General features: G+C 36.0%; 1 protein-coding gene across 1 annotated transcript in view; it reads right to left on the bottom strand.

Annotated features, from left to right (window-relative positions):
• The window catches only part of DIAPH2 (diaphanous related formin 2), a 724,307-nt gene that overhangs the window by 613,852 nt on the left and 91,017 nt on the right, over nt 1-19,438 (bottom strand). Inside the window, exon 5 of the mRNA XM_055121637.1 lies at nt 18,100-18,120. Coding sequence (XP_054977612.1) covers nt 18,100-18,120 — 21 coding nt within the window. The remainder of the gene's footprint in view (nt 1-18,099; nt 18,121-19,438) is intronic.

Here is a 19,438-nt window from a genome sequence, read left to right on the forward strand (position 1 = left end):
GACTTCCACTAAAGCAGGCAGGTGGATGTTAGGGTGTAGAAGTGGCAAGGAGGAATGCAAAGAGTTCTCACAAATAATAAAATCAAGATGTAATTGAAAGAATTGATTCTGTCACTAAGCCTAAAGTCCTTAAAGCATAAAAGCCAGTCCCACTTTGGAGATAGGAACTGAGGCCAAGAGGTCTCAAATTTGTTCAAGTACCAACCCAGAGAAGGCAGAACCTCACTGAGAAAAAAAGCTCCAGAAGAATATGAAAGGGGAAATCCAAAAGTTCGAAGACCTTCCCTAACAGTTTGTTAGCAACAGACCCTATCTAAAAAGAAAGCCCCAGGAGTGATTATTCTGGGCAAAAAACCCTACAAACCCAACTTTGCATAATCATGTGTTCCGTGTTCTCCTTTGGGAGATATACCCGCAACTCAAACTGCTCTGTACTCTCAGTGCTCTCTCCTCTGAAAAAGCCAATGTTCTTTCTTGAACACATATTCTTTCTTCCTGTTCTCAGAATCTCTAAAGGAAATGGTTTTACATCATCTCCTCCTGAAATTATTTTCCATAAGGAAAAGCGACGGACCTGAAAAAAGCCTAGGTGGATTGCAGGACGAATTTTTCTGTTCTTGCAAAGAGAAATTACTGACTTAAGTGTGTGTCCAATGACTCCTTACGAAAGCCAAGAGGTTTGCCACAAGGCAGGAGTGGGAAGGCGGAATTAGGTCAGAAAAGGGCCCACTAGGTAATGATGGTTGGAAATCACACTCTGCACAAACACCGAGTGTTGAACAGAAGTCAAGTGACATGCATGACATCCCTTTCAGTAACAATCTCATGAATCAGAGTGCGTAAAAGGAAAATAGGAAGAGAGAGAGAGAAGAAAAGTGTCTTCCATAGAGGCAGCCTGGGTATGGGAGTAAAACAGATCGTTGGTAGCAGGACATGTACTTTGCTGAAAAGGATGTTTGAACACTGCATGACTAAAACCCAATCATGAACAACTATGTAACTGTGATTCATGGTGATTCAATTTAAAAATATTTTCTTTTAAAAAGCGGTTAGCAGGAATAAATTCCCACATGGTACAGATAAAATAGAGCTCAGGTTCCGTTTGATGAGTGCCACACGTTGCAAAAGTCTCCACAATGCAGGTGCTAGTGGCATAATTTTAATAATCATAAACCTCCCAGGCACTCCCTCAGATAAGCAACAATGTTGGTAGAGAGGAAAGCTGAAGATTCCTCTCTCTCGAAGACCTCAAATCTTCTCCGCACCTTCTGTAAGTCAATTGCAATGTCAGCATCAAGTTACTCATCATCTGTTTGAAGATTGTGGAGGCTAAGTGAGCAATAAACAATTAAATATGGACCATTAATTTAAATTTTAATGACTATTTTCTGATATTGCTAGAAACAGGAAGTATTAGGCATTACAGGAATATAAAAATAAAACACAAGCTTTGTAAAATGGGGCTAACAGTGCAGTAACAAATTACCACAGTAATAAACACTCTGCGTGTAAATGACATCACATAAAATATCAGGACAAACATTAACTATTTCATCATGAACATTGATTGCAAACTCAATGAATAATTTGATGTATACAGTTTATTCTTGAGAAATATAAAGATGTTAATTTCTTCTTCTTCCATTGGGTCCCATCCAGAGATGCTCAGGGGTTTACTCCTGGCTCTGCACTCAGGAATTACTCCTGGCAGTCCTTGAGGAACCTTATGGGATGCTGGGGATTGAACCTGGGTCAGCTGTGTGCAAGGCAAACACCCAACATCCCACTGTACTATCGCTCTGGTCCAAGGATGTCAATTTTTCTCAAAATACTCTGAACGGACACTTTAGTGAGTCCTAAGTACTGTGATGTCTTTTAAATGTTTGTTGTGCAAACCATCTGAGAAACATTCAGAAAATTACATGACAACGTGGTCATACAAGGAGCCCTCAACTTTCAACCTCTTTTACTAGATATCATTATGATTATGCTTAGAAAATTGGTATTTTCCAGTTGCATTTATGTTGCAGGGAATTGCATGATTTCATCTTTCATTAGAGCTGTATATTATGCCAATATATATATATATATATATGTATGTGTGTGTGTGTGTGTGTGTATACATATACCACATCTTCATGATCCACTTATCTCTTTTTGGACATCTTGGTTGATTCTGTATCTAAGCTATTGTACTAACTGCTGCCATAAAGAATGGTATGCATCTCTATTTTTAAAGAATATTTTGTGTCGAGACTACAGAGAGAAGAAGGAAAAAGAAAAAGAAAAAGAAATTGAGGGGCAAGAAAAGACAGACAGGAAGCAATGGACAATGGAGAAGAAAGGTAAATGGTATTCAGGTATATTAGTCATGTAAATATCCAAACTAAAGAGTAAACAAAACTGAAAATATGAGATACAAATCAAACTTTAAAATGTTTCTGTCAAGATAGTGGGGAGGGGAAATGGTAGTGGTGGTGGGAGATGGGAAGGAGGGGAGAACTGGGGAACACTGGTGGAGGGAAGTCGCTGGTGGTGGTAGGATTGGTGCTGGAATATTGCATGTCTAAATTCAACTATCCACTCACAATAGGAGAGACGGGTTGAAAGCAGACTATAGATTGAACATGATAGCTAGCCAGTATCTCCATTCAAAGCATAACACCCAAAAGGAGAGAGAGAAAACTAAGGAATTCCCTGTCACGGGAGGGAGGGGATGGACAGCATGAGGGGTGGGGGAGGGACCCTGGGGCCATCAATGGAGGAGAGTGGGCACTGGTGGAGGGATGGGTACTGGAATATTGTATGATTGTAACACAGGCACGAAACTCTGTAACTGCACCCTCATGGTGACTCATTAATAAAAAAAAATTAAAATTAAAAAAAAAGAAAAAGAAAAGATCTTGATCTGTCAAATATAAATAAAATACAATAAAACTCAACTATGGATAACTTTGTAGAATATGGTGCATTAATAAAATAAGAATATTTTTTTAATAATAAAACAAAATTTCTCTACAAAAATGGTAGTTTTACTTAGGGCTACCACCCACCTCAGAACTATTACATTCAGATAATGAAAAAGGAATTTCTGCAAGTAGACTGGTGAGTCATTATTAGCTAGTAATAAGGAGGGGATGGGGAGAGAGTTCTAATTTGTCAAAAGTCCTACAGGAATTTTTATTTCTTTAGTGTTGATTTGTGCAGGGAATCTCATATGGCAGTTTAATAGAGATTTAAAAATATGCATGTATTGAAAAAAGAGAAAAATGGAAAAGACCTAACAATTTTAACACCTGAGAGGCAGAGACTTAAAGTTAGCTGTAAGAGTCCCTGTCACTGTCATCCCGTTGCTCATTGATTTACTCAAGCGAGCACCAATAATGTCTCCATTGTGAGACTAGTTGTTACTGTTCTTGGCATATTGAATATGCCACGGGTAGCTTGCCAGGCTCTTCCGTTTGGGCAAGATACTCTGGGTAGCTTGCCAGGCTCTCCGAGAGGCGGATAAATCGATTATTTTACTTTATATTTTTTGCTTTCTAGGTCACACCCAGCATTGCACAGGGGTTACTCCTGGCTCATGCACTCAGGAATTACTCCTAGCGGTGCTCAGGGGACCATATGGGATGCTGGGAATCAAACCTGGGTTGGCCACATGCAAGGCAAACTCCCTACCCGCTGTGCTATTGCTCCAGTCCCAACTGTACGATTATTACTACTACCTATACATTAAATTAGTTATACATTCCTTCCGTCATAAATTAGAAAATCATGAATATATTTTTCTACTATTATAAAAGCTAGCAAAGATCTATTTTAAGAAAGATATCCACCATACTAATCAACGGTGGAGCCAATGAAAAAAAAAAGTTCATGGGTAAAGTTTCAAATAAAGAAATACCATTTTACTGTACTCCCACAAGAAAACATTCCCAGTGACGAAAGGTGTATTTAAATACATTTGAGAGGGGCTGGAGCAATAGCACAGGGGGTAGAGCGTTTGCCTTACACGTGGCCGACCCAGGTTCAATTCCCAGCATCCCATATGGTCCCCTGACCACCGCCAGGGGTGATTCCTGAGTGCAGAGCCAGGAGTAACCCCTGTGTATTGGCCAGATGTGACCCAAAAAGCAAAAAATATAAATAAATAAATAAATAAATAAATAAATAAATAAATAAATAAATAAAATAAATGAATCCATTTGAGATATGTTGGGAAGCTAAGACACTTGATAATTAACCCAATTTCCTTTAAACAAAAAAACAGTTTAATATAGCAGAAATAAATATATTTGTCGTTGTTGTTCTACTTTGGGGCCATACCCAAAGTGCCTGCTGGGGGTAAGCTCCAAGAGGTGCTCCAGGGATGGTGCCTGGGTCAAACCTATACTTCCAGAAAGCAAAACATGTGTTCAACCCTGGGAAATAAATCTGAAGATGACATTTAATAACTACATTAGACTTAAGCCTCTTTTTCTTAACTTCATCAGCTTATTTCTCATTATACAGTATTACAATCTTCTATCTTTGATGACTTCAAAAAAATACTAGCTAAAAATCTACTTTTTAAAAAAATTCCCACTGAGATTTAAATTATCTGAAGCTAATGGTCTTACTGCAATATTTTATTCCATATCTCAGAAGTTGAAATCACTCGCATGGTATCTATGTTTAATACATGTAAATGCGCTGTTTTATAACTGTAAATTTATGACAACAATAACACTCGTTTTCTAACAGTAGAAAAGAAAGAAAATAAGGTGAGAACTCATAATTTTCCATGCATGACTATTTTATTTTTTATTTTGGTAATCATGGGGAACTTGAGAGAGTCTAGCGAATGCATCTCACAGTGAATCCACGTTTGTCTCTCCCACACAAATGCACACACATACAAGTATCTCACTACAAATGTAAAAGATTTTGAGGGGGTGGAGCGACAGCACAGCGGATAGGGCGTTTGTTCTGCACGAGGTTGACCTGGGTTCGATTCCCAGCATCCCATATACTCCCCTGAGCACCGCCAGGAGTAATTCCTGAGTGCAGAGCCAGGAGTAATTCCTGAGTGCAGAGCCAGGAGTAATTCCTGTGCATTGTCGGGTGTGACCCAAAAAGCAAATTAATTAATTAAATCATTTTTAAAAAGATTTTAAACAGCATTTCTTATGACCTAAAGATATTTTACCATTAAAGATGTCGAGAAAAAAATATTCTAAGGTATGGACAAAAATTAATCTACATAGTAGTTTAACTTTTTTAATCTGTCTTCAAACATGGACACTGTATGTAAGTAAGCATAGCCATCTTTTTAAACAGAATTCAGGGGAGAATGTGCTGAAATCATAAAATATCTCTACCAAAGTCTTTGGTAAAGAGGATGCAAGAAAGACTTTTTCAAAAGCATTGATTTAGATGGTCAAAAACAACAGAAACCCACATTCCTGTTTCTTTTTTTCAGAACACGTATTTGTGGGTATTTATAGATCTGGGTTTAATTATAGCTAAACTGTCAAAGCTTTGTAAATAACATTGAAGCCCTAAGACTAAAATGTTTGGGGACATTCTAATTAAAACAGAAATCATAAGATTTCTTATAAGATACAAAAGGAGATTTTAATATTTATTCAGGAAGGCTATGCAATAATGAATCTATATAAGGGTCAAACATAATAACAGCAATAAACAAAGGTATCATGCCAGACACTTCATTACTTCAAATTGCTCTTTATCAGTTTAATGTTTTAATCTAGGTAAAAAATAGAATTGCACCTACATGAGAGTTTATGAATTAGTATGAGCATAATTACTTCCTAAAGGAAAACCAAACAAATGTTAAATGACTAATATATTTCTGTTCAATAAGTAATTGAAAGACTTCTACAAAGTTTTTAGCAATCATATATGACATTTAACTAAATTTAAAGATTCAAAGCTAGTTAAGTTAAAAAGTTAAAAGGGGAAAGAAAAACAAAGAAAAGGAAAGTTCCGCTTTATAGAATAATCCCAAAAGATAAATGTAGATGGATTGATGAACTTAAAATTCACCACTTCAAAACAACATGATCCTGTTTTAATTTTAGGCAAGAATCATTAATGGATATTAATGTCATATGGAAGAGGCCATTTGCATGAACTCAAAGCATATTCCCACATATCAATAATTAATTACAAAGAGAAATAGAAAGATACAGTACCTTGCTAAACAACTAAAGGACATTTAAATCACAAAAAAGTAGTATATCGATAGAAATCTCTCTCATATTGTGATGCACTGAAGATAAAAATTACGTATGTAGAATCCTTTTTTCTTTTTAGGGGTGGTGAGGAGACACACCCAGCTGTGCATGAACCCAAGTCAGCCACATGCAAGACAAGTGCCCTACCCACTGAATTAATGTTCTGCCCCTATACAGCTTTTTGTTGACAAAAATCTTTATCCTAAATTTAATTATGTGGGATAAAATATGAAAAAGACAAGAAGAGAAACATTCTGGGGCTAGAGCAATAGCACGGCGGGTACGGCGTTTGCCTTGAATGCGGCCGACCTGGGTTCGATTCCCAGCATCCTATATGGTCCCCTGACCACCGCCAGGGGTGATTCCTGAGTGCAGAGCCAGGAGTAACCCCTGTGCATCGCCAGGTATGACCCAAAAAGCAAAAAAAAAAAAAAAAGAAGAGAAACATTCTGTGAAGCTGCTAGCTTTGTCTGATCAAAAAAACAATGAAAAGAAAAACAACAAATTTTAGTCTAGGCACTAGGGCCGGAACAATAGCGCAGTGGGCAGGATGTGTGTCTTGCCCACAGCCAACCTGGGTTTGATTCCTCCGCCCCTCTCAGAGAGCACAGCAAACTACCCAGAGTATCTTGCCTGCATGGCAGAGCGTGTTTGATATGCCAAAAACAGTCACAAGAAGTCTCACAATGGAGACATTACTTGTGCCCACTCAAGCAAATCGATGAGCAACAGGATGATAGTGACAGTGACACAGTGACAGTCCAGGTACTGTTCTAGTGTAAAGATATGAAAATAAATATAACAACTGATCCTTGATTGAGGCCTAAAAAACACAGTTCTATAGGACATTTATTGTTATAACTAAGGAATTTAATATAGTCTGTATATTTGATGTTATTAATAGAAGTGACAAATTCTCTGCATTTTAATTATAACTTTAGTTACATAAGAAAAAGTTCTTATTCTTAAGTGATACTCAAGTATTTAGAGATGAAGTGTTATAATTTGGCAACCAAGAATCTTTTCTGAGAAAAAGGGAATAAAAAGAGAATAGAGGCTATAGCAAATATGACATACTGTTAACAATTAAAGAAACTGTGTGAAGTGTATGAATATTCATAGCAGTATTCTTCTGAGTCTGAAGGTTTTAAATGTCTCAGTATAATAAAATGTGGTGGTACATTCCTTACACATTTAAAAGGGGACAAATATATCACTATAAAATAATTTATCAATTTCCTTAATAAAGGTATTAAATGTCAAAAATTTAATCTTGTTTTAACACATACAAAAGGCTTATAAATATTTTGGATGATTATAATCAACTTCTTAAAATGCAATAGCAAATAAAATTGAAATTATGCACTTGTATACTTATACACAATCTGATGTGACATTTTATAATTGGACTACATTAAAAATAAAAGCATGAAATTGTTTCATCAGCTATTTCAGCCTAGTCATCTATTTACTACAAGAAAATTTTCCAGAGGAAAATCAAGCTTCATTTGCAACACTGATACAACAGTGCCCCCTAAAAGTAATGGAAATAGAGGTTTACAAAAAGTAATGGAAATGGAGGTTTATGAAAAGTAATGGAAATGGAGGTTTATGAAAAGTAATGGAAATGGAGGTTTATGAAAAGTAATGAAAATGGAAGTTTGTACTTCTCTGCTGCTTTGGATCCCTTAGCATTTGAATATTTTTTTGCAAAATTAATCATATTTTACAAATAAAGTTCTGACACAATGAGGCAATTGAAACTTAGTGCTGCTTTATATCCTACAGCATTTTCTACAATGTGTGCATTATTTTAATCCATTAATGAAATGTATCGGTGTTTTCCAAAGTGGGTGATAACTGGCTCGTAGTGATAGGGTACTTGCTTTGCATGTGGCCAACCTGTGTTCGATCACTGGCATCCCATATGGTCTTCTCAAGCTCCCCATGATTAATTCCTGAGTGTATAGCAGGAGTATCCACTGTGCATTGGTTGTGGCCCCAAAATAAAACAAACCACTTGACTAGGTCATGTCAACTTTTATTAGACTTTTTAAGCTACCAGAAAAAGAGATAAAATGACTGTTCACTCACTCAAGCAACACTAAATATAAAATAATCTTTTAACTATAAACATCAGATGCTTACAGATATTGTGCTTATGGTAACTATAGTATAATGAAATGAAGTAAGAGTGCCAGGACTTACTAAAATACAAATTTTCTGGAAGAAAATATAATCTACCAAACACTATGTATAGTTTTACCTCAACATAAAATAGGGATGCATTTCTGAAGGGAAAGTATTGCTACAAATAATGATATAAATCATGGTAAATATACAACCACAGCAGAGAAATGATCAGGTATTAGTATCAATTTACAAAGGTTTGTGTCAGTGTTGTGAGAGATTCTGGTTGTGTTTGTTTTTAATATCTTTCCCTTTATTTTATTATGCAATGTTTTGGAATATAAAATGTTACTCTGATAATAGCAAAGTTGAGAAAATGCTGTAAGTCACGTATTTCATTTAAAACATATATTAATGGAAACATGACTTTCTGTGTTTAAACAATGTCCACCATTTAAATAAAATCTTTTCCTTCACCCCAAATCTCAAAATACTATCCCCAAAATGTTTCCATTCCTAAATTCATAAACCTTTTATTTGGAAGTAATTATTCAGCCCCTACATTGTAGAAGGCAAACAATATTCTGAGATAAAGCATGCAGAGCATTTCATACCATCATATATAATAGACACTATACAGAGGCATGAGTATCTGTTGACCACTTACATGAAATGCCTTAGCCAGTAATTTCTACTCAAAACAACTCCACGGTAAAAAGCCAACCCCAGAAATTTGGGAATAGAGGCATTGGCTCCTTGAAAAGCTCATATGCAACTACATAAACACATAGAATATTCAGTTTGCAACAAAAATATGTGAAAATCTTACATTATTGAAGTGCTAAATCTAATTTTAAAGATTATCTGGATCAAGAATGCATTACATCATTTTTAAAAATCTTGTTTTGGTGTTTTAGTCGTGTGTGTGTTTGTGTGTGTATGCACACGCATGCGTGTGAAGGATGGTGTCTCAACATTTCCTTCCATATTTTGTTGGGCAGGTACTGGATCAATTTTGTATAACTACATAAATATTAATACTATTGTAACAATTTTATTTCAACAAAAATACATTTTTCAAACTATCTCTTATGCTCACATCCTTTTATGATTTGTAATGACAACAAATTTTATTGATTTTTGAAAATATATTCTTTTTTTTGGCCGGGGTTCACACCCAGCAATGCACAGGGATTACTCCTGGCTCATGCACTCAGGAAATATTCCTGGCGGTGCTCAGGGGACCATATGGGATGCTGGGAATCGAACCGGGTCGGCCGTGTGCAAGGCAAACGCCCTGCCTGCTGTGCTATCACTCCAGCTCCAAGATACATATTCTTTATACTGTATTTCTTAAAAATACCAAAGCCCTTCTAACACATCTTGAAATTAATTACACAATTATTTATCTAAAGCTATTGAGCCAACCAAAATTTTTCTGGGAGTTGAAATGTAAAAAAAATGGGAATATTACAGGAAATAATAACTAAATTAGTTTTAAAGTTTTTGTATCAAACATCAGATTATAAATATGTATATACTTGTGTGGGGAGGGAGGCCTTCCAAGATGTGCTCAGGAGCCCCAGTGTGAGCCCCGAGATACTCTACCTAGTGTTGCTGACATCCAGGTGTGCTGGGGCACGCCAAATCTAGGAGTTGAGGTAAGAGGAACTGATCTTGGGGCTTGCACATGCCAAGCATGTTTTCCAGCCCATTGAGCGTCTCCCTCACCCCTCCCTATAAGTTAATTTCACCTGGTTATATTCAGAGAAATATCTATAGCAATTTATAACAAGTCACAACCCAAATACACAAAAAACAAACTTATACTGCAGAATCCTACTTGAAAAGTTCATCACTTTTCAGGCTATATTTATTAAACATGACTATCCACACTCATAAATATTAATGCAATCAATTTACAAAATTCATTCCCAAACAAAACGTCAATGAATATTGTCTTTTAGAAGTTTCCAAAAGTTCAGGGTAAAATGAATTGTTAACACTTTAGATATACTAAAATAATATAGATTATAAACAATGAATATAATTCAGCATGATGAAATAATGCAATTTATGATAATTTATTAGAAGAGAAAGGACTGATAAGAAATTGTTAAAAAATGAATAGAGATTTGAATAACGAAATCTTTTAAAAACATATGCAGATACTCATATCTAAAACTAATATAATAACGATTATAATACAAGCTGGCTTATAGTATTAAAATATATGGAAATACAATTACTCAGAAAGAGAGAAACAGGTTCAGAATGAGATCTCCCATGTAGAATAAAAAAGAAACATAGTAAGAAATCAATGGATGCTCAAAGACAAACGAAAATGATAACTGGTTTTTATTAGGAAATTTACCATGTCAGGGGAGATAGGAGGGAGGCACTGGACCAATGTTGAAGGGAACAGGCCACTGTTTTATAGGATGTGATGCTAGAATGTTTTACGCGTGAAATCCTACCAATAACAGTATTGTAAAGCACAGTGCCTAAATAAAATTAAACTAAATTCAACAAAAGGAAATTGGAAGGTGATATTAGAAAAGACTAAAATCATAAACTTAAGAATGACTTTCTACTTTTAAAAGATTGTTTATAATGACATAATTAAACAGTGCCCGGTTTTATTTTAATCTGAAAACCAATTGAATTTTTATGTGATATATTTCTTCATATATTACCACTGATTTTATATTCTGCTTAATTTTTCTAAAAGTTAAAAATAATTGCATTCCTTTTTCATTTTGATTGTATTTCGTTTATCAACAAAGCTTTCACCACCACCACCAAAGTAAAAATTTTGCAAGAGCAGCTAGCCTACAATTTCGAAATGCGTTAAAAAAAAATTGGAGTACTTTTAGTATGTGATATTTTATCAAGGAACATCAAATTCCAATAGCCAATCTTTTGTCTCCCCCTACTGGAATATACAATTGTTTAGTTTCTCTCTGTTTTTGAGTTTTTATTATTTACTTTGCAGTACCAGGGACCTAACTCCGAGCCTCGCACATGTAAAACAAGTACACTACTAATGAGCTACATCCCAACAAACACATTTTATTACGCTGGTAATAGCAGCACTTAGAGTATTCCCGGCCTGCTGCTCTGTGCACCCTCAAGTGTCAGGGACAAAACCTGAGCGGTGCTGCCTTCCCCGATAGTATTTTGAAGGCAACAAGATGTTTGATTTTTTTTCCTATACAATATATTCAAGGAGGTGACCAGAACCGAAGTTGAACAATACATAAAATAATCATTAAGATATTTTTTGATCAGTAAATAAAGCTTAGCACTTGAATAGCAAGTCACCATCCCACAAATATATACCACCATGCTCAGCGGTGCATTATGGATAATAAGATTACTAGGGAGCTAATAGTAATGAATATTTCAATAGTGTTTTTAATTTATTACTGTGAACCCAGTCATGAGATGAACTTTCAATGTCTTCTTCTTTCCCACTCTAGGGAAACTAATTTTTCTGTCTTTATAATAATGGGGAAAAAACATCCCTCTATACTAACTTCTTGTCCATTATTCCCATGTCATAGTTAAAGTAACACATGAGTAACATATACTTGTGACAGGGTTCCTGTTTTTAAACTTTTAATTTCACAATAAGTCTGTAGCTTCATTTTTTTTTTTTCGCTTTTGGGGTCACACCTGTCGATGCACAGGGGTTACTCCTGGCTCTACACTCAGGAATTACTCCTGGCGGTGCTCAGAGGACCATAGGGGATGCTGGGAATCGAACCCAGGTTGGCCATGTGCAAGGCAAATGCCCTACTCGCTATGCTATCGCTCCAGCCCCTATGATTCTTTTCAGTGCTCACACAAACTGGGTTATGTTTGTCTTCTTTGATGGTCAATGTAAAATTTAATTATTTTCTATGACAAATATCCCTTCCTTTTTTAATTTACTTATTTTTATATTGCCAGGGATAAAACCAAATGCTCACACATATGAAGTATGTACTTTTCCACTAAAGTACATGCCTGATTACATGTTATCCTTTTGACTCAGATTATTCAGAAACACTGCAAGATGTATAAAAGTGACAAGTTAATTTTATAATATGGCTTATCGAGTATGCCACACTACAGGGTACCAAAAAAGATTAAATCTTGGGGTCAGAATGATAGTATAGTACTTGCTTTGCACCGAGATAACCTACTTTTGATCTCTGGCACCTTATATCTATATGTGCCCTAAATTGGCCAAGAGTAATCCATGAGCACCACTGGTTATGCCTTCCTCCCCCACCAAAAAAAAGTCTAACTTCTTTTCTTTCATGTTCACCGAATCTCCTAGAAGTACATATGGCTTATATCATTGCCTAGTGATATACTGAGGCTTCAGTTAATAAACAGGAAAATATTATTAGAACGATATACAGAATTAAAATATGGAAATTGTGGCTTGAAACAGAACCAAAACTAAAATCTCAGAAAATATTAGAAGAGTGAAAGAAACATTTTTGGGGTTGGGGGGCTCAGGGGCCACACCCAGTGGCCCTCAGGGTTTACTCCTGGCTGCACACTCAGGCATCATCACTGGCAGGATTGGGGGGACCTCTCGTGGTACCAGGGAATGAACACTGGTGCAAGACAGCATCCTATCCTCTGTACTATCTCTCTGGCCAGAAACGTTCTTGCATTGTAATTCACTCCTTTTTTGTGATTTTTACTAAACTACCCTTGATTAACATGTCTAACTGAATTTTTTTTTAATTTTAAATACTCCTACTCCTGCCTTCTTTATGATTGCTCATATCATCAACATGTCACTCACCCCAGCATGAAATTTCAGGCATTATTGATTCGTAATTTCCTCTGACCTTTTTAATCATTTGTTGAGGGTAATATATTCTATTTGCACAGTCTCTCACCCTAATCTATACCCTCCATTTAGTTCTTACTAAACACTCTCCATTTCAGGGCCTTTTAACTTAAAATGCTGCAACAATCCTCAGTCTGATCTCCCTGCTATCATCTCTGCACTCTCCAATTTCCACTGCTACATTAATCTTCCCCAAATACAGCTCACATTTTATCGTTCCTTTGCTCAAAACCATCCAAAATCCTTACTGACAATTAAAGTTTTACTCCTTGTTATATCCCTTCTAAAATGGCCTCCACCTACCTTTCTAAATTTATAACCCAATACTATGCTTACCAGTATTTTTAAAACCATAACTATCTCATGGTTTGGGCTATAAAATGTCTCCGTACTTTCTCTTTTTCGCCCCACACTGGCCTCTCAAAGCATCCTCCTGCCTTAAAGCTTGTCATTTGATGTTTTCTGACAGAAAAGTTCTTCGTCAGATAATTGCATGAATCACCCCAAATTCATATCTCTATTCAAAATCCGCTTCCACAGAAAACTCACCTATCTAAAAGCACATCCCTGATCACTCTTTTCCTTCTCTCAATAGTACTTATCATGACCTGTCTTCATGTAGGTTCTATTGTCTGTGTTTGGATAATGCTTATTATTCAGGGGCCTAAAATAGTGCCTGGAACACAACAGGTGCCACTAGCTTTTTGTTCCAGAAAAGAATGGAACTGAGGTTAATAAGGTCACTGAGAATGAATGAGTGGTGCACATTTTTTTTTTACTTTTGTTCGTATTGCTTTTATTTTGTGTTTGTTTGGTTAGTTGGGTGGGGGGGGGGCACAACAAGCAGTGCTCAGGGTTCAGGTCTTTGATCTGCACTCAGAGATTATTCCTAACTGAGCTCAGGGGACTATATGTGGTGTTCAAAACTGGGTTGGCCACTTGCAAGGCAAGTTCCCTGCCTTCTCAGGGCCCAGCAGTGAAGGAGCAGTAAACCAGGGATAAAAAGTCAGGTTATTCTGATGGAGAAAAGTAATCATGTTCATTAGCAGCAATCCCTACCAGATAGTGTTTTAGAAATAGGTCAAGAATCATGCTTTCTCGGGGCTGCAGTGATAGCGAAGCGGGTAGGACATTTGCCTTGCATGAGGCCGACCCCTGTTCGATTCCCATATATATCTCATATAGTCCCCTGAGCACGGCAAGGGGTTAATTCCTGAGGGCATGAGCCAGGAGTATCCCTGTGCATCACTGGCTGTGATCCAAAAAGCCAAAACATATATATATATATATATATATATATATATATATATATATCCTTTCTCAGTTCAGTTCAGTCCTTTGCACAATTCTTGGTCCAGAATTAAACCTACCAAATAGCACTCATCCTGAATAGGGTAACATAGATTATATAAAGCAGTCAGAACCTGAAATCAAGTCTAGTCTATTTACCCCTAAGCTACTACTACTACTACTATTACTACTACTACTAAAATTGTCAACCTATCAGACGGTCTATATTGTAGGTTAAATAATATATAAAAAAGGGAGAGAGTATTATTGAAAGATATTTTTATTACTATAAAATAAAGTAAAGTAACATAAATCTAGAAAGTCAACTCACAAAGCAGTTAAAAAATAAAGTGCTGGGGGCTGGAGAGATAGCACAGCGGGTAGGGCGTTTGCCTTGCACGCGGCCGACCTGGGTTTGATTCCCAGCATCCCATATGGTCCCCTGAGCACCGCCAGGGGTAATTCCTGAGTGTAGAGCCAGGAATAACCCCTGTGCATTGCCAGGTGTGACCCAAAAAGCAAAAAGATAAAAAAATAAAGTGCTATAGAAGTTGAGATAGTTTACTAAGTAGAAAGTGGGAAAAACGGGTTGGGAAACAGGATAGGTTTCATGGAAGAGCAATGGAGAATAGAGTGTTGAGGGTGAAAAGAAAAGCATGCTATTTGTACATAAAATCAATTAGATAATGTCAGAAAAAAGACTTCATGAGGCCAAGGGAGTTGTCATATTCATATAATAGGCCACTTGGTAAACCCTTTAAAGTAAAATTCATAAAATATAAAAGCAAAAAAGTTTACAGTTGGTTCGATTCAGAGGGCCTGAAAGTCTTTCAGGGGACATGCTATGAAATGCTCCCTTAACAACAGAATTGACAAAATCACGTCAGAGATAAATTCTTGTTTGGGTTTTCATTTTTTTGGGCCATACCCAATGTTGCTCAGGGATCACTTCTGGCAGTGCTCAAGGGACAATGAGGGACACCAGGGATTAAACTGAGGTCAATCGCATTCAAGGTAAGGACACTACCCTCTGTACTATGGCTCCGGTCCCAGACCATAGATGTTTTTAAACAATCGTTATGGCACATGTTATATTGTTTGGTATCTTATAAAAATTATCTATGGTGACATTTATAACACTTGAAGAAGACAAAAACTGTCTCACGAACCATAAACAGCATGCTGGCCTGGCACTTAGCAACCTTTACTTACTATATTGCATCTTTAGGCTTATCTTTATTTTATTTATGTGTTTTCCCATTAGACCTTTATTTGTTCTTGTTTCTTGTTTTTGAGCACAGCAGTTGTATATAATGGGGAAGAAAGAAATACAAAAGATAATAACAAATATAATAAATAATATAAACAGCAATATACATATTGATCTCTATTATACCTTACTATTATATATATTGATCACTATTAGTTATGTATATTAAACCATGATATGCTTAGATCTACTATGCTGTTTACTATTATAGGAAGAAGACAGTTACCTACAGCATTTTCTCCTAAGACTAACATGAACGTTGACCAATATTTAGGAGCTTGCTGGACAAACAAAAAAAATATACTGAAATTCTTGCTCAAAGAAATTAAATATGCTTGATTTTAAAGCATTAGAAAATAAGGATGTTAAGGAATAGCTGAATGTTTCTGTATAGAAAGACAACAAGCACAGAAAAACTGCAGCTGAGTTCACTGGGGAGGAGCAGGTGCGAAAGTTTCCATGGGGTACGAAGCTTTCTAGTAACAAGGTAGAGTATTCAGAAAACAGACTCCTTAGGAGCTTCAAGCAATCAGGAGTGTGTTAAACGCTGAAGCTAAAGCAAGAATCAGGGGAGAAAGCTGAGCATTATTTGGATTTAGTAGTCTGAGTGAAAGTGTACCCTACCCTGGCATAGGGCATTAGACTGGCTATGGTTCTAAGACAAAAAGTAATAACAAAACAAGTTCAACGTGGATAGTTCCTTCATCTCTCAAACATCCATTATGTGTCTACTCCGTTCCTACAGCTAGTGTTCAGTGCAATATAATTCCTCACCAATTCAATTATAAGTCTCTAGGATAGTCCACCAGTAAGTTTCCCATTTTTTTTCGTCTGAATCACAGTCTTACAGAAGCAAAGGTTTAAGCTTTACACAGCTGTGTAAAATTATCATTACTCCCACCACATAAGTTAGAGAGCCATCTCACCAACCAAAAGTGCACTTCTGCCTAGGATAGGTACTGATGAATCATATGGAATTTTCAATCGTTTTTTTTTTTCTTTTGAGAAAGTCCATGCGGTTTTCCAAAGCAGCTACTCTAATTACTTCCCCACTGACAGTGTACCTGAATTCCTTTTTCTCATTTCAAACACCTGAAGACAAAACTTTAATCACAAGTACTTGTTTAGATTTTTTTCTCTCTCTATGCTAATCAAGTGTATTTCTCAAAAATGTGCTTCTCAGATGGCTTTAACAAAATCTAAGCTGCTTGATTAAAATGCAGCATTCTCAGCACCACCATAAAGCCCCACGAGTCATAAGCAAGAGGACAGAATAACATGTATTTAATACATTTTTAACTTTGAAAATCCTTAGTCTACCTAATACTATCTAATTAGTATTATTCTACCTAATACAATCAAATTTATTTTTCCTTGATCACCAAGATTTGGTCAGGTCACTTTGTTCCTCAAACCGACTTGGGCTTCAAAATCCTCTTTCAATTTAACTTTTGAATCTTTCCAATAAACATCCTTTATTTCAACAGTCAACAGTCAATTTTAAAAGTAAAATAAGAGTTGTTTAAAGTAAAATACATTCACTATCAAGTACTACTATTATTTTAAAGATAATGCATTGACTGTTAATATACTAACTATTCAAATACAGCAGTATTTGGTTCCAAGAACATTGTGTCTTGCCCTGTTTTCTACATACAGAATGATAATCAATGAAGGCACAGTAATTACAAATAGTTCTCAATTACAAAACCAGGCACTTCCATTGTATCATATGTAGTTTATCATACTAAGACAGCAATGAGTTATTTCCTTATAGAAAAAACCTTTAAATGAGAGCAAAAGAATGAACCTTAAAAATAATAAAAGAGAATCACACCAATTTATCCATTTAATAAAGGAAGCAGAGAGAAACTGCATAATTTTCCCAAAGCCACAGAGCATAGAAGAAAGAGAAGCACCCAAGACTTCTGATTTTATAGCAAAATTGTTTTAATTATATTTTGTGTTTTGGTGATACTAAAATCAATGTGGATATTTCAGCAAGAATTCCTGTATGTATGAAACAGAATTTTAGAAATGTCTCCCTAACCTTAGAGAAACAGAAGTAAAACATACCAACAAAATCATAAAAACAGAAATAAGTACAAAATTAAATAACAAAAACAGAGCTACAAAAAACTACCATAGTTATGTTTTAATAACTTGATCTCAATATTAATCCCATTGTTTTGCTAAGATATACACACACCAAAAGAAGAACCAACTTTACAATATACCAAAAGCAGAACTCAGTAAATTCAATTCCCCAAACTACAAATTTACATCTAAGAATAAAACACATCTTTTGTACTCACCACAACTTTACTTCCAACTATCTGCAAACAGTGGTCAACGTAGAGTGGTTATTGTGTAAAAAGAAAAAAGCAGCAATATTAGTAATTAGAAGCTTTCTCCAGAAGTGTTTAGTAAATTAGTAAATAGTTAACCATATATATTTTTCATACTTTAAATCTACTGTCTTAAATAATTACTAATTTCATACTGTATTTCTATTATATCTCAAAGATATGAAAAGGCTGCAGGATTCACAAATAAAAATTCAGAGGTGATATTAAGCATTTGAAGATTTTAAAAAATGTACTGAAACGGACTTCTACAACACTTGTATTTACCATGCAATACAGGATTGTGTATTGTCAGGCATCAGTTATACTCAAGCTCAGAGATTAAAGGAAAAAAAAAATCAATAGAAAATTAGTATATTCCTGTCTATGGCCATACCTTCCTGAATGGGACTGATCTCATCTGATCTCGGAAGCTAAGCAGGGTGGGGCCCAGTTAGTAGTTGGATGAAAGAAAATTAATGTATTACGAATACTGTGTTTTTCTTAGTATTAAGTATAAAGGTTAAAACCTAGCTATTTTGGACATATCTTACATCATGCACTGAGTACAAAAGGTAAAGCACTGAGCAACAGATCAGAACTGAGGGACCAGAGATAAACAGTCACATAAATGGACAGTTATATGACAAAGGAAACAAGAACATAGAAAGTAAGGAGAAACGCCTCTCAAAACAATGGTTCAAGAAATAAACTACACACACACACACAAAAAAAGAAAAGACTGGGCTGGAGATATAGTACAACAGGTCAGGTGCTTGCCTTGCACACAAACGACCCAGATTCAATCCCTGGCACGCCACTTGGTTCCCTGGACCTCCAGGAGTGATCCCTAAGCAAATAGCTCGGAGTAAGCTGTGAGCACTGCTAGTGGCTATGGAAAGAATAGAGAAGTGGAGAGCGGAGAGGGAGGGAGGGAGGGAGGGAGGGGGCTGGGAGGGAACAGAGTGAACAGAAATCTGGCTATCCACGTGGAAAAGGTTTTAATTTATCTCACTCCATGCACAAACGTTAACTCAAAATGGATTGAGAGCTTAGATGTTAGAATCAAATCAATATACTATGTCAAATAAATCATGGAGGATGTTGCTCTAAGTAGACTACATCAGTAGAAAGACAAATAGCAGAAAATCTCATTCATATGGGGAACATAAAGGAACAAAGCCAGGGAATAAGAAAATGTTCAATGAAAACAAACCCTAAAACCCAGACAACAGAAAGCGGTTATTTTATGTGAAGAAAAGCGGAGGTGAAGGGTTGTTCAGGGTGTGGTGGAAAGTTATTAGCAGTT

Source organism: Sorex araneus, chromosome X, assembly GCF_027595985.1.
Source record: "Sorex araneus isolate mSorAra2 chromosome X, mSorAra2.pri, whole genome shotgun sequence".
Classification (NCBI taxonomy): Eukaryota; Metazoa; Chordata; class Mammalia; order Eulipotyphla; family Soricidae; genus Sorex; species Sorex araneus.